We start from the raw sequence: 14209 nt of genomic DNA, 5'->3' as shown, positions 1-14209 counted from the left end.
CGTGTGTCCTTGGATCTGCGCACAGGGCACAGCAGGCTGTTGCTGCAGGCTGTGGCCACGGGCAGTGCTGGACTAGTCCTGGTATGGGGCAGGACTGGGCTGTGCTCAGGGCAGGTGGCAGTGGCACTGGGAGTGAGGACTACAGCAAATTTTGACATAGCTGCAGTTCCCCACAACCCAGTGCCACCACTGCCTGTCCTGAGCACAGCCTGGCCCAGCCCTTTGCCGCAAAGAGCCCGGCAATGCCTCAGCCCACGGGCAGATCTGGGGGCACGCGTCCCCCATGCCCTCCAGGGATGTGCAGGGGCCTTGATCTGCACCCCCCATGCCCCTTCCTTTCCCCAATAGACTTACCAGCCGGATTCAGCTGCTCTCCACGCTACCAAGCTGCACTCCTGGCCGCCTGCGTGTTGAACTGTGGCTGCATGCATGCATGGGGCATTTATCAGACACATTATCAGCCACATGAGCCAAAAATAGCCAATTACCAATATTCTCAATTTTTCTCATATCGGTGCCAACGTATTGGTGCACCTCTAATTTTAAAGGACTAAATTATCTGCGATGTACACATCCTAAAGACTGCAGCATCCGACTACTGTAGCAGAACCAGAAAGGGAAAGGGTTTAAATTACATTGGCCTACCTTGTTTTATTAGCAAGACTTGAGTTCATTTCAAAAGAAGATACAATACTGAAGGTTCTTACAATTTAAGATGCTTGTTAACATAAACATCTGAAAATATTCCTAAGAACCATGTTTTCTTAAAATACCTTTCAGTTGAGGAGTGAAAGAAGCTACACAGTAATTTACATTTAGATTTCTGGACACGCTGACTGAAGAAGGCATAAGCTAGCTCACAGTACTGCTCAGCAAAACAGTTAGTCAGAAATCATCATCATTACTCAGCACTGACTCCTTTATTTTTGCCAGCATGAGGTTGCTAACATCATCTCTGACAACTACTCTCAGGCAGGGGAAAGAAAAGGAAAGAAAATGAACTGAAATTAACAAGCATATTTTTATTAAGTAAATTATGAAATACAGTTTATCTAAATTATGCAAGACTTCTTCCCACCTTTTGGAATTGCATTGTTACTGAAATCGCTGAACTATTTTGATGATGTAACAAAAGCTTAGGGAACATTTTCCCCAAAAAGCTTTTTAAAGTATTCCTTCAAGTTGGTGTTATACAAGGCAATTTTCAGAGAAGAATAAATATTTACAATCAAGGCTCAGAACTGTGATATAATGACAGAGCCTGCAGAGCTTCCAATTGTAGTGTAGAGTTATACAATATAAAGTTATGGCTATTATGTTTGGAAGTACATTGCTTAGCCACATAAAATGAAAACTTAACTCATCAGGGTGACTAACCTGAAAATATACTGTCCAGTAAGGTATCAGAGCCAAAAAGACAGGGATAATCTTGACAAGGGCTTTCACGTCTTCTACTTTATCTTCTCTGAATGGCCCTCCCTGAGACATCTTTGCCATCTCAAACAGACTCTGTTTACGAGGTTGCTGAAGCACTCCCTGGTTTTCGCTAGTGAAAATAAAGAGGAGTTAATGAAAAAACAAAACAAAACTGGCTAATAGCCTTGGGTTGTTTTTTTTTCATTACAAAAAACCTCCTGGACTTCTAAACCAGGCAAAATGACTTCTAAATACAGAAGACAAAACAGTCTGGTCACCAGTGGATCATCAGGAGTTGAAAGGACAAATGAATACAGTCATAATGAAAATTTATTAAGCATATTGTATGTTCTAATGGTTGCTTACATCCAGGGCAGGAGAGAGAACTACAATACTGAGAATATACTTGATTTATACATTCAATGAAAAGTTAGATTATTCTAAGAGATTTAAGCACTTTTACCAGCCAGGCATATCAAACTGTACATTGTGTACAGGACTCAAAATCTTTTGTCATCCTACAGGGGCTATCTTAAACTTCTATTCCACACTTATTTCTTTGCATGTAGAACAGACTTGCCAGAAAGAGCATTTACACAGCTCAATTAACCAATGAAGTCTGCCGTTTCACTAAAGGAAGATCAAAATGGTTTTAGAAATTAAGAAGCACCCAGTGACAAAGCAAAGCAGAAATAAGAAGGAATTAGTGCTCTGTGAAGAAATGCAGTGCAGAATCCGAGATGTGGGTTAAAAAAAGGCTTAAAAGGAAAGTAGACAACTTTTTGAAGGAGCCAAAAAAGAGCAAGCCTAATTTTCCTGCCAGAGACTAGATGGCAAGAAGGTATTTGTTATAATAATATATACTCTTAAGTTCCAAGTGAAAATAGGATTCTGAAATTGCACAGGGAACATTAAAATATGCAATTGCTGGCTACCAGCCAGCCATAAAATTAAAGCATACCGGTTTGAGATCTTGAAATTTCACCTAAGTCAATTAAGCCTCTACTGAAGAGTTCTTTACAAACCTATTAGGTGGTTGCTCTCTGAGCCTCTTTCGTGAACAACAAGAATACGTGAGAATCTTAAACATGTCTGTGAAGGCACTTCCATCAGGTGGCTTTGTGATGAAGAAACTCTGACCACATAGAAACACCATGAATGAAATTCCAATGCAAACCGTGGGGATGATATATCCAATAACAAAGCTCACATTCTGCTGAATATATGCAATGCCTCCCAGGGAGAGAATGGCTCCTAAATTAATACTCCAATAAAACCAATTAAAAAATCTTCTTGTGGCTTCTGGACCCCGATCCTTGACCTAGAATAGAGTTAAAAAAAAAAAGTCATTAGATTTCTGATGAGAGTGAATTTCAATAAGTAGGGTTCAATCAACTATCATATATAAGAGACCCTAGTTCTAGTTTATAGACTAACTAAATGACTGAGGTATTGTGGACTTAGCATGATATCCAAAAAGTGCCAGTGGACTGCATTCCCCAATCAAATTATTAACACTCCATGAAGTTCAATATTTAGGCAGAAAAGCTGCGTCAGACCTGACTGACATAGTCAGATATTACTCCCACTACATTAGCATCTCTTAGATACAGCTATTTTCCTAAACACAATATCCTAAAATGAAGTGGTCTGTTCAACAGTCTCACAGCCCCTGCAGCAGTCAAGCTAAACATCCAACTTGAATGTTCACATATAAGTTAACTGAAGTATTAAACACACATGCTTGGGGGTTTGGGTTCTTTTTTCTAACATACCTTTTTTTCTACTATGTATGCTTTACACAACTTATTTGACTCCATGTATTGCATTTTCTAGGCTTCAAGAGTCACAGAAGTCATAACTAAAGACTAAAACAGCTTTTCTGCTAAAATGGCCTATAAATATTTGGGGGGAGGGGGATCTTTGAAAAGGGCTAACTACACAACATGGCAACTGAAGCAAAAAGCTTCATATCACAGTTTTAATCCTATAGCAAGTGTTATCATTAAAAGTGTACATAGAAGAGACACCCCCTAAATACACAAATAAATAAATTAAAAACAACAACAAATAATCAAGGTCACTGGGGGTTTAATACAAAAACCCAATAGAAAAGAATACAAAACAGATTTATCTGTCTATAAAATCAAATTGAACACAAGCTATCTTTCTCCTGATCGCTCTAGCTAAATATCTCCACAGTTGGGCTGCAAACAGAAGTCTGGGCACCGTCCAGTTCCAGTTCTGGGCACCGCACTTCAAAGAAAGAAAAAAAAAAAAAAAACAACCAATGTGGAGAATCTTAAAAGGGGCCAGAGAAGGGCCACACAAAAATGATTAAGGGCCTGGAGGACAAACCTTATGAGCAAAGATTAAAGGACCTGGGACCGTTCAGCCTGCAGAAGGGAAGACTGAGGTGGGACTTGGTGGCCATCTAGAAGTACGTAAGGGGTGAATATCAGGAACTGGGAGAGAAACTGTTCTCTAGGGCGCCCCAGGGGAGGACAAGGAACAGTGGCCATAAACTGTTACAGGATGCTTTCAAGTTGCATGTAATGAAGAACTTCTTTACAGAAAGGGTGACCAGAATCTGGAATATTCTTCCCAAGGAGGTGGTGCAGTCCCCAACCTTGGAAGTCTTCAAGAGGAGACTGGACAGATGTCTTGCTGGGATCATTTGATCTCAGCAGTATTCCTGCCCAGAGCAGGGGGGTTGGGCTCAAGATCCCTTCCAGCCTTTAATTTCTATGATCATTATCTGAAAGTAAGAAAAAAGGATTTTTGTAGGTGATATCTTTTATGGGACCAACTGTATGGCTGTGATAGACAAGCTTTTGAAACACACTACACTTCTTCAGGTCTAGAAGAAGGTCTTAGAACTGAAGGTGAATGTCCTGCATTTGAAAGCTTGTCTACATCCATCCCAAGCATAAGGTTAATTCAATAACAGATGGTTACCCACAAAAATCCTTGCCCCTCACATACTTTCTAGACCATCATGGCTATGGTGTCACTCAAACACGACCATTAACTTATAATCTCTCATACAATCCCCAAATCTATATAAAACATTATAGACAACTTTTTAAAATGTAAATAACAGCTCTGCATAAATAAGATGCAAACCAAAGAAACTAAACATGCAAAATGCAAATAAACATACCCTTCCTTTAGATGAGGCTACAACTCTGCAAAGAAGCCTATAGCACCTGATAGCTCTTTACTAACATTTAGAAATGGTATCCTGTAGCTCAGAATCTACTAAAAGGGGCTAATGATTCAGTGTCATGTACCAGTTTAGCTGAGTTAGATATCTTGTGACTAAGAATCAAATGCTCCCTCTTCTCATATACTGGGTACTCAGAAAACTGAAAGGCTCTCTCAGGTGCATCTTAGATTTCCTTCCAAAAAGCTAGCTATATCTTAAAAAACCCAAGCTTAAAAAAAAAGGGAGGGGGGGGGGGGAAGGGAAGGGGTTCCCTTGTTTATGCAGCTTGGGAGTTTCCCATAGAAGAATAACATAACTTGCCAAGCTTGCCTGTAACATTTAACCAGTTAGTGGTTAGAGGAGGCAGGCAAAGCTGTTGTGAACTAGGGAAGAATGGAAACTTCCTGCAATTGCCTCTCTTTTCAAATTTACACGTTATTTTCAGCTACATAATCGCTAGCTCAAAGCCAAGGTGTCTCCCATATAAAATTAAGATTTAGCTGAACAGACCAGAGGGGCAAAACAGAGTGCATAAATCATCAAGCTATGTACATCTTTACACTGGATGCAGACTCTGTAGGTTAAAAAAGAAAAAAAAAAGAAAAAAAAGAAGTTTGGGACAGAACCCTGCAATTCCTATTGTGATCAAATACCAAATCTATGCTTGTATACTCTCAATCTCACTTCTATGTCTTGTTACAGAGAGAGAGAGAAGCAGGAATAGAAACTGTGGTATTGACTGATCTTTGCTTTTTTAGCATTGGCTTGACCGACTACAACTACCATAGCACCCACCTTTATTAACACTGATGGAGAATTAGAGGAACTAAATTTGCCAGTTTGAACAAGACCGTGAGCCAACACATCAGTTCAAAGAAGTTACTAATATATCAGGTTAGAAATGGTAGAAATGCCCTGGCCCATCCAACTAACTGACCATGAGAAATTTGGCTTCCAATCCTTGCTGAGCTTCCATGTTCCAGTCCCATTAAATACATGCATATTACTCTCCTCTAAGAAACTATTTCTTATGGTAGTAAATGAAAAGTATGCAAATATGGAACAAAAACTATTAGACACCCATTTCTGTTATATGTACCTAGAAAGACTGTAAAGCATCTCAGTACATGAACTGCAGGCTAACAGCCAGAGGCTGAAGCCTAAACCCAGTAGCAGCTTCTCTCTCTCTCAAGCTTTCTTACAGTCACCACCTGCATCTGATCCCTTTATCAACATCAGTTACGCCTTCACCATCACTTCACATCAACTTTTCTTTGTAAATCAAAGTAACGTACATGCAAGTAAAGTGCTAGCAAGTTATGCAGCCATCACAAGCACAACCTTCCAAGTTGCAAAGAAGTCAAGAAGCTTATAGTGGACAAGTTCCCATCTCCTTTTGCAATTTCAAGTTCCTCACTGTGATGTGTCAGTTCCATTGCCCTTCCTGCAACTACATGACAACCCCGCAAGCTGCTAACCCCACTCTTTGAAAATAGAAAAATGAAAGCAAGGTTTAAAAGGAAAAAGAATGCAAGCATACTTCAAAAGCCAGGCTCATCAATACACACAGGCCCCATCTTGCACTTAATTCAATATGGCAAACATGAGAACAGATGAAGAAACTAGTTAGTAAAAGGACAGATGGGAATTTTTTGTTGTTAACTATAGAAAATGCAGAACAATTTAAAAGGCAGTTTCTAAATTTCCTTTATAATATTGGCTGGTTAGGAAATTAGGCATTCTGTACACATGAAGATATACACATGCATTTCTTTTGGCTAAGATGGGAGGTGAATCACAGCATGAAGAACACTGGTCTGATATTTTCTGTTTATAATATTAAAAAAAAAATATCTATGAATGGATGAAGTAAAAATGTTTTCCTACTTACTTCATTTGAATTAACCCCTTTGGCTAATATTGCTCCAGAGTTCAATATTTTAAGAGCTCAGTTAGAGATCTATATTGTAAGAGTTCAAGTAGTACAGAAATGCATTCAGATTTTATCAAGGACAAGCGTCTGGCACAATACTGCAGATCCTTCCTTTCCCTTTATTAGCACAATACTTCAGAAGCTTCCTAGGGAAAGTAGTATTCACTTAAGCAGAAAAAAAATCCACAGTTCACTTTGCTTTCACCTGTATTTACGCACAGCAACACATACCTCGTGGCACCAGCACCAAGAATTTGATTAGGTTTTAAAAATCCTAATGACTGCTGCAGATGTAAGCTGCTAGTGTACAAGGGGCACAAACCTGGCTATTTCTTTATGTTCCCAGGAACACTTGAGAAGGGGACAGACGGTGGAAACGGATACAATTAAAAGCTTTTGTACCTATCAGATAAAAATAATTGTGTACCGATAACTATATCCAATAAGTGATAAGTGATCAGCAGCAAGTTTCAGTATAAGCATTTAAGCTTTCAGATGCATATGTTTCTCAATTGCCACCTGTTTTGTCTGTAAAATGTCCAAGGAATTCAAGTCACAAAAGGATGGGTTATTCCAACTAAGTTGGTTGACCTGACTATTTTAATATGACTCTTTCCCCACTCTATTCAATCAAGGATGAGCAGGGACCTACCCAAATTGAGGCGGGAAAAGAGGAATTTCACAAGCCAATTGTGGCACTGGCCACCGTTTTTATTGTCTTTCTGCAACAAACTGCTGATTGGCTATGGGGCCCTGGTGGCCCCACCCCTCACCACTGATTGGGGGAGAGGGCTGCCCTTCAAGCAGCCCCTCCCCTCACCACTGACTGGCAGAGGGACAGGGTCACATGAACGGCAGCCCTCTCAGCCAATCAGCAGCAGAGGGAGTGGCCACCATCTTGGCTGCTCCCCTTCATGCTGGCAGCTTCTCTCCCCACCACAGCGGGCTGAGGGGCCAGGTCACAGTAGCTGCTGGCTTCCACTGGGGAGACCGCATTTTATTTTTAGTAAGTTTTTTTCCCCCCCTTCAACAATTGTGCAAAACTGTGGAAATGGATCTTTTCCATGGTTTCTGCAAAAACTGCAACTGTGATTTAAGTAGGTCCCTACTGATGAGGCCCCACCTAGAGCAGTGTCCACTTTTGGGCCACTCACTTTAAGAAAGTAATGAACAAAATTAGAAAAAGTACAGCAGAGAGCAAAAAGGTGATTAACTGTAGCCTGAGAAACATGACTTAGGAGGAAAGACAGAAAGAACTAGGACAGTTTATTCTGGAGTAGAGAAGTAAGGGGGATTTGACAACAGTCTTCAAATACCTGAAGAGAGGTTACCAAGATGAAGGAGCAACGTTTTAGAACAGCGGACAAACTCTTGCGTGGCCCACTGTTCACAAGCCTACCCTCTCCAGAGTCCCCCAGTCTTCTCTGCCTTTGCCAAGGGCTGATTTCCCATGCCCCCCAAAAGCAGCCTTCAGTTACCAAGTGCCATTTACCAACGCCAATGGAGAACATTTAATTTGGCAGCAAGGGTGAGCAGAGCTGCACGGGGCATGAGAGACAGGACCTTGGTGCAGGCAGCTTGAGAGGGCAGCCCCTTTAAAGGGGCGGTGCATATCACAGATTCACCCCACACTCCTGCAGGCCAGATCGCTTCCCAGGCTAGATTCAGCCCACAGGCATTAGGCTGCCAGACCCTGAAAGAGACTGCTCTTTCTGGCCACAGGGGACAGGACTAGGAGCAATAGTCTACAACTGCAAAGGCAAAAATTAGCTCAGATATTAAGAAGAAATTTCTGACTGTGAAAATGGTTAAGTATTGGAGCAGGCTACCCAGAGAGGCTGCGAAATGGCCATCTTTGTCTAACCAGCTCTCAAAAAACTGCCACAAGATAGACTTTAGACTGAGATGAACCTGCCTTGAGCAGAAGGTTTGACCACCTGATCTCCTGATGTCCATTACAACCCTACTGTTCCAACTCATCTGTCATGGCCTTTCGAGTGAAGTGAAAATGTCCATGTGGAAAGTGGTATTTTTTCCCAAAAGAATAAAGTTAAAATTGTCCAGGTGTTCTACAGAAGAAAATACTTTACATGAAGGAATACTTTGATGACTGGAGGCCTTTATCTAAATCTAGTCGCATGAGTAACTTTTATAGAATCACTGGACAAACAATCAGGCATCTTATTCACAGCTGGAGAAATATGAAAATGCTTCATAGGTGAGCAAGTAAAACAAAAAAGGGTCATCAGATCTTGAACTACCGCACTGGGGAGATGTGCAAATAGGTGGCCATTCTAAGTCTCATCTAACAGACAGCAATTTCAGCAGCCCAGCTGTCCCTAAAAATCATACTTAGGCTCTTTATGACAACCACTTGCTCAATCACCTACATCAAGACCTCACAACACAAGCATTTTCCTTAAGAATCTGTCATCCAAGTATTGGCCAAGGAATGACATACAGCTTAAGATCCATTTAGATTATGAACAGAAGTAGTACAATAACAGATCCTTTAACACTGAAAAAACTGCAAGGGCAGAATCAAGACTTCACACCCAGACGTTACTGAATTCTCCACAACTTAGATTTTAGGTGCTTTGTTTTGTTAAACACAATAGTGTCCTACTTCTCTGTAGCTGAGGATATCTCCAAGCAGTGATCCTATAACAATACTTCATTTTTTTGTAATCTATAGCTAGACTGAAACAAATCAGAACATTGTCTCTCACCTCCACTTTTACCTTAATGAATTATGAAATTGCCTGCTTAGTGAGAGACAGTGACACCAAGTTCTCAAATATACCCACCTATAGATAAAACTAGCTGAGCAGAATTTGAATTTTATGTCAGCACAAATAAAGATTTATTTTGTACCTAGCAGCACATGAAATCTGATCCCTGAAATCATTTGCTATTGACCTCTCATATTTCCAGATCTCTGACATTTCTAAGTCTCCAGTGCATCTCAGTCCTTACTCTCTTCTGAATCATGACAAATTCAGCTCTGCTTCCCCATTATAGCTTACATAAAAAGAAAGATGATTCTTTTAGATGCTGAGGCTACAAGTGTTCATCTGCTCCTGGCACAGATTGACAGACACTGCAAATGATGTATGTATGTAAAAGCACTCAGCACAAAAAAAAAAGTGACCAGTTACATAGGGTAGCAAGGGCTAAATATTTTAAATCCTATCCTTGTCGCTATGCTACAGAAACAAGAGGCAAGGAGGTATTTCTTGCACAACTTTCCACACACTACAATAGACACCTCACCGGTCTCATAAAACAAAGTCTTTACAAACAGGTCATTTCACAGAACCTTTACAAGAATGTCTAATCAGGTCACCAGATCTGAACCCCTCACTATAATTACATATATATTTAACTAGCTAATGAAGCATCACATACTTAGTTTCTGCATTACAAATGTTTTCACTTGAGCCATGTCTCACAAACAGTGACAACATTTTGCTACTATTGGTAACAGTCATTTAGCTGTATTGGTGTTAGTAAAATTAGAAGACTAGTTGCCAGAAGATTTAACTACTGTGACTAGTAATTTGTTCAGAACAGATCAGTGTAGCAGCTAAAATTATTGCCAGCCTCATCAGAAATTCTCCAAGAAAGTCTAAGTGGCTAGAACAGAGGTAGCTAGAGACAACCTACCTCAGGCTATTATTACTCCTAATGTAGCAAATACTGATGGGCTGAAGTAGCAATATCAAGAAACAGTCAGAAACCTTCCCAAATGCAGAAAGTGCCAACACAGCAGAACAGGAAGTAACTGCAATACCAACTCAAAAGGGGAACTGGAAAGTGCCTGGGTCAGTCACATGCCTATAAACACTATTCTGAGAAGCATCCAGATTAAATTTAGGTCAGTGCGCTGTATCAACCCACACTGTTTAGAAAAACAAGTTTTATTTATACACAAATGAACAGAGTATTCAGAACTGTTCTTTACTAAGACGACCCTTGTAAAAGTGTCTAAATATTTAGACTCACAAAAACTCCAACAATTGCCCTTCCTTCTCCTAACTTTATGCAATGTGTTTTCCCAGTCACTCTAAGATTAATTTCAAGATTGTTTTAGTATCCAGTTTTGTATGATTCCCCATCTTGTGTGGTTTTGTCTTTGTGTCTTTTGGCTATCTGGCTAGTTTTACAATTTAGAGAATCCACTGCATTACAAATGTTTTCTGATGGCAGCCTGGAGTGTCATGAGATCCTTTGTGGCACGCCACCTACATATGATTCATAAGACAAACCCAGAGTTTTCAAATAGGAAGCAGGAGTGTCAAAAACTATTCTGACCTGTTGATGTCTTTTCAGTTTTTTGCAACAGAAGAATTGCTCTAGTATATTTTTGCTATCAAAAAGTAAATGAAATTAGTTTCTCAAATGTGGTGCCACTAAAATCAGAAGAGTTACAAGGGGGTGCCTTGGACCTAAAAAGGTTGCTGACAAAACGCTGAAGCCAATCTACTGTAACAAAACTTTTTACCTTAATGAAAAGTTCAACATCTATGGTGATCCAAATATTCCAGTTTTCTCCACTTTCTTATCTGTATACTAAACCTTTACACCACACAGTGTCTTCCCCTCAACTTCAGTCTCATATTGCATTAGGGGCAGGCTTTGTTCCAAGTAACAGGCATCCATCTACCTTACAACATGGTAAATTCCTAGGTAGGGATTAAAAAAAAAAAAAACCCAAAAAACCACCTTAAGAATTCCAAGTTGAAGAAAAAGGTAAATAGCGTGCTGAAATATATTTAACAACTGAAAAGCCAGAAGAAATTTTTTAAAAAAAAATCTTGGCTGAAGAGTTGCTTATTATTAACAGCTAGACAAGATTTTTTTTGGTTCACCCTACTAATAAATCACTGCAAATTATTGTGAAATACCTTCAAAACTATCCAAAAATTGCTTTCACTTAACTCCAGTGATAGATGCCTTTTAAAAAAATAAATAAATCCAACTATAGTGGTTACACTTCTGTTGAGAATAGTTCTTTCTTACTCTGCTTCTGCCATTACTTATCTTTGATATTTATGTTCAAGAAGTGTTTGGGGGATAAACACTCAGTTTTGAAAAACACCTCGCAAGATAAAGTCATGTTGCAACTACTTCACTTGATGGGCTCGCATTGATTTAGACAGAACCCACTCATGGGGATGTACAATGCTGGGTAAATAATAATGTTTTATGGTTATATATCACCTTGCACCCAGAAAGGTCCCAAGGAGTTTCACAGTAAATACATTAAGTGCTTATGAAGGGCAGAGCCAAATAACACACAGTGAACCTCCACATCAAAGAAGAGAGGTTATTTTGGCAAGAACACTGTGGTAAATCCCTCTTATCAAGAATTCCAAAAGATCCATCCACAGCCTTTCCTAGCCACCACTTGGGACTGAGTGGTCCAGTGAATCAACACAAAGCTAGAAAAGAGTCAGTTCCCTAATCTGCACCTAACTACATCTGTTAACACAGAGAAGTCATTTAATACCTTAATATAGGAGATTCCCAATTCATGCAGCAGAGATACTAGTGTGTTAGGTAAACCAGCTGAGCAATTGTACTTGGATTGTGCTACAGAAGGTGCTCTCTGCCAGGGGTCGGCAATTTTTTTGGGCAGTGCCAAAAATACCCACAACCTTGATTTGCAAGGTGTTGGTGTGCCAGTGGTGGAGAGCAGGGGGCAGGGAAGGGGGCATGAAGGGCCCGATCCTTGTTGTGGCAGCGCAGCCCTGACCCCTTCCCCAAGGCATGAGTGCCAAGCAAAGTATCTTTGCATGCCATGCTCTGACATGTGTGCTGGGGGGGTGTCTACTCCTATTTTGTAATAAACTCTGTCTAACAGGGCCATATTACCAGTGTACAATACACTACACCAAGTGCAACTGAACTGTGCTGCCCATCAACATTTCATGAAGTCATTTTGTTCAGAAGCGACAGTCCAAGGAATGATCTCACTAAGATTTTGACAGGACACAAAAGCATCATGAAAAACTCCTGTAAATATATTCACTATGATCGCAGGAACTCTTTCACCTCTCTGGCTCTGCATTGGGACAACACTGGCTGAAATGGATACACAACAGTCAAAGGCATTATGCAAGCTGTAAAAATTGTGTGGCAAATCCATCACTTTGGTTAGTAAAAAATTTCAAGGACCCAAGCTCAAGCCCTAGAGAAACTGAACAGTCCACAGCAAAACCGTAAGAATACGGTCCTCGTATACCAGATATTTCTTCTGGTCAATCCTGAAAAAGGTCTAGGCTGGCCTGCCTGGATCTCCAGAAACAGGGCGTCTTAGTGGGGTTACCCAAGAGGACCAACGTACTTGGCAGACAGGAAACATGTAATCCAACTGGTCAATGAAGTAACACTTGGACTAATCCAGGCACCACTGCCAAGGGGGGAGGGCACAGGGACCCAGCACCAGATAAAGACAAGGCTTTAACTAACCCTGGGAAACTGAAAAAGCCTGCACTGAATGAGTGGGAGGCTCCAATGATCCCTTCTGGCTGCAAGACCCACAAAGCCACAGGTAGGTTTGCACCCCCGTAACACAGGAGAGGCCAAGCAAGCTGCAAGTCAACCTCACTACACCCAACCTAAGCACCACTCTGCTCCCCTTCCCCCCCTGCTCAGCTTTCTGCTCTGTGCCCACTCTGCCACCCCACTTCCTGCTCCATCACCTCTGCCACTTTGCTCCCTGCCTACTCTGCTGTCTGCTCCATCAGCTCTCCTTCCCGCTGGGCCACTCTACTTCCTGCCCTCTGCTGTTCCTTGCCACCTCTGCCCATCCTACCGCTCTGCTTTCCATTCCCCACCCACATTTTGCTCCTTGCCCTTTCTGCCACTTTGCTTTCTGCTCCCTGCCTACTCCACTGCTCTTCTTTCTGCTCCGTCAGCTCTCCTTCCCACTCCCCACCCACTCTGCTGCTTGCCAGCTCTGCTTTTCACCCCCTGCCCACCCCACTGCTCTTTCCGCTCTCCACCCGCTTTCCGCTCCTTGCCAGCTCCGCTTTCCGCTCCCCACCCAATTTCCACTTCTTGCTCCTTCTGCTCCCTGCCTGCTCTGCCACCCTTCTTTCTACTCCATCAGCGCTCCTTACCAGCTTTCTGCTCCCTGCACACTCACTGCTCTGCTTTCCACTCCCCTCCCGCTTTCCACTCCTTGCCCTTTCTGCCGCTCCGTTTTCTGCTCTCTGCCTGCTCTACCACTCCTGCTCAGTCAGCTCTCCTTCCCGCTCCCTGCCCACTCTGCTGCTCTTTGCCAGCTCTGCTCCCTGCCCACCCTGCTGCTCCTTTTTCTGCTCCCTACCCAACTTCCACTCCTTTCGCCCTATCTGCCGCTCTGCTTTCTGCTCCCTGCCTGCTCTACCACTCTTCTTTCTGCTCCGCCAGCTCTCCTTCCTGCTCCTTGCCAGCTGCTTTCCGCTCCCTGCCCACCACACTGCTCTTTCTGCTCCCCGCCCAATTTCCACTTCTTGCTCTTTCTGCTCCCCACCCACTCCGCCACTCTTTGCCAGCTCTGCTTTCCGCTCCCCACCCACTTTCCACTCCTTTCTGCCACTCTGCTTTCTGCTCCCTGCCTGCTCTAGCACACTTCCTTCCCGCCCCCCACCCCACCCCACTTC

At 42.0% G+C, this 14209-nt stretch overlaps 1 protein-coding gene across 1 annotated transcript in view; it reads right to left on the bottom strand.

Annotated features, from left to right (window-relative positions):
• SLC15A4 (solute carrier family 15 member 4) overlaps positions 1 to 14209 on the bottom strand; it is a gene marked incomplete at its 5' end in the record, with an annotated part of 56721 nt that overhangs the window by 41864 nt on the left and 648 nt on the right. The window contains 3 exons of the mRNA XM_019506645.1: positions 1378 to 1546; positions 2442 to 2737; positions 5185 to 5198. Coding sequence (XP_019362190.1) covers positions 1378 to 1546; positions 2442 to 2737; positions 5185 to 5198 — 479 coding nt within the window. The remainder of the gene's footprint in view (positions 1 to 1377; positions 1547 to 2441; positions 2738 to 5184; positions 5199 to 14209) is intronic.

This window comes from Gavialis gangeticus, unplaced genomic scaffold, assembly GCF_001723915.1.
Source record: "Gavialis gangeticus isolate Ggan-Ray unplaced genomic scaffold, GavGan_comp1, whole genome shotgun sequence".
Taxonomy (NCBI): Eukaryota; Metazoa; Chordata; order Crocodylia; family Gavialidae; genus Gavialis; species Gavialis gangeticus.
This window is presented reverse-complemented; position numbering and strand designations above follow the sequence as displayed.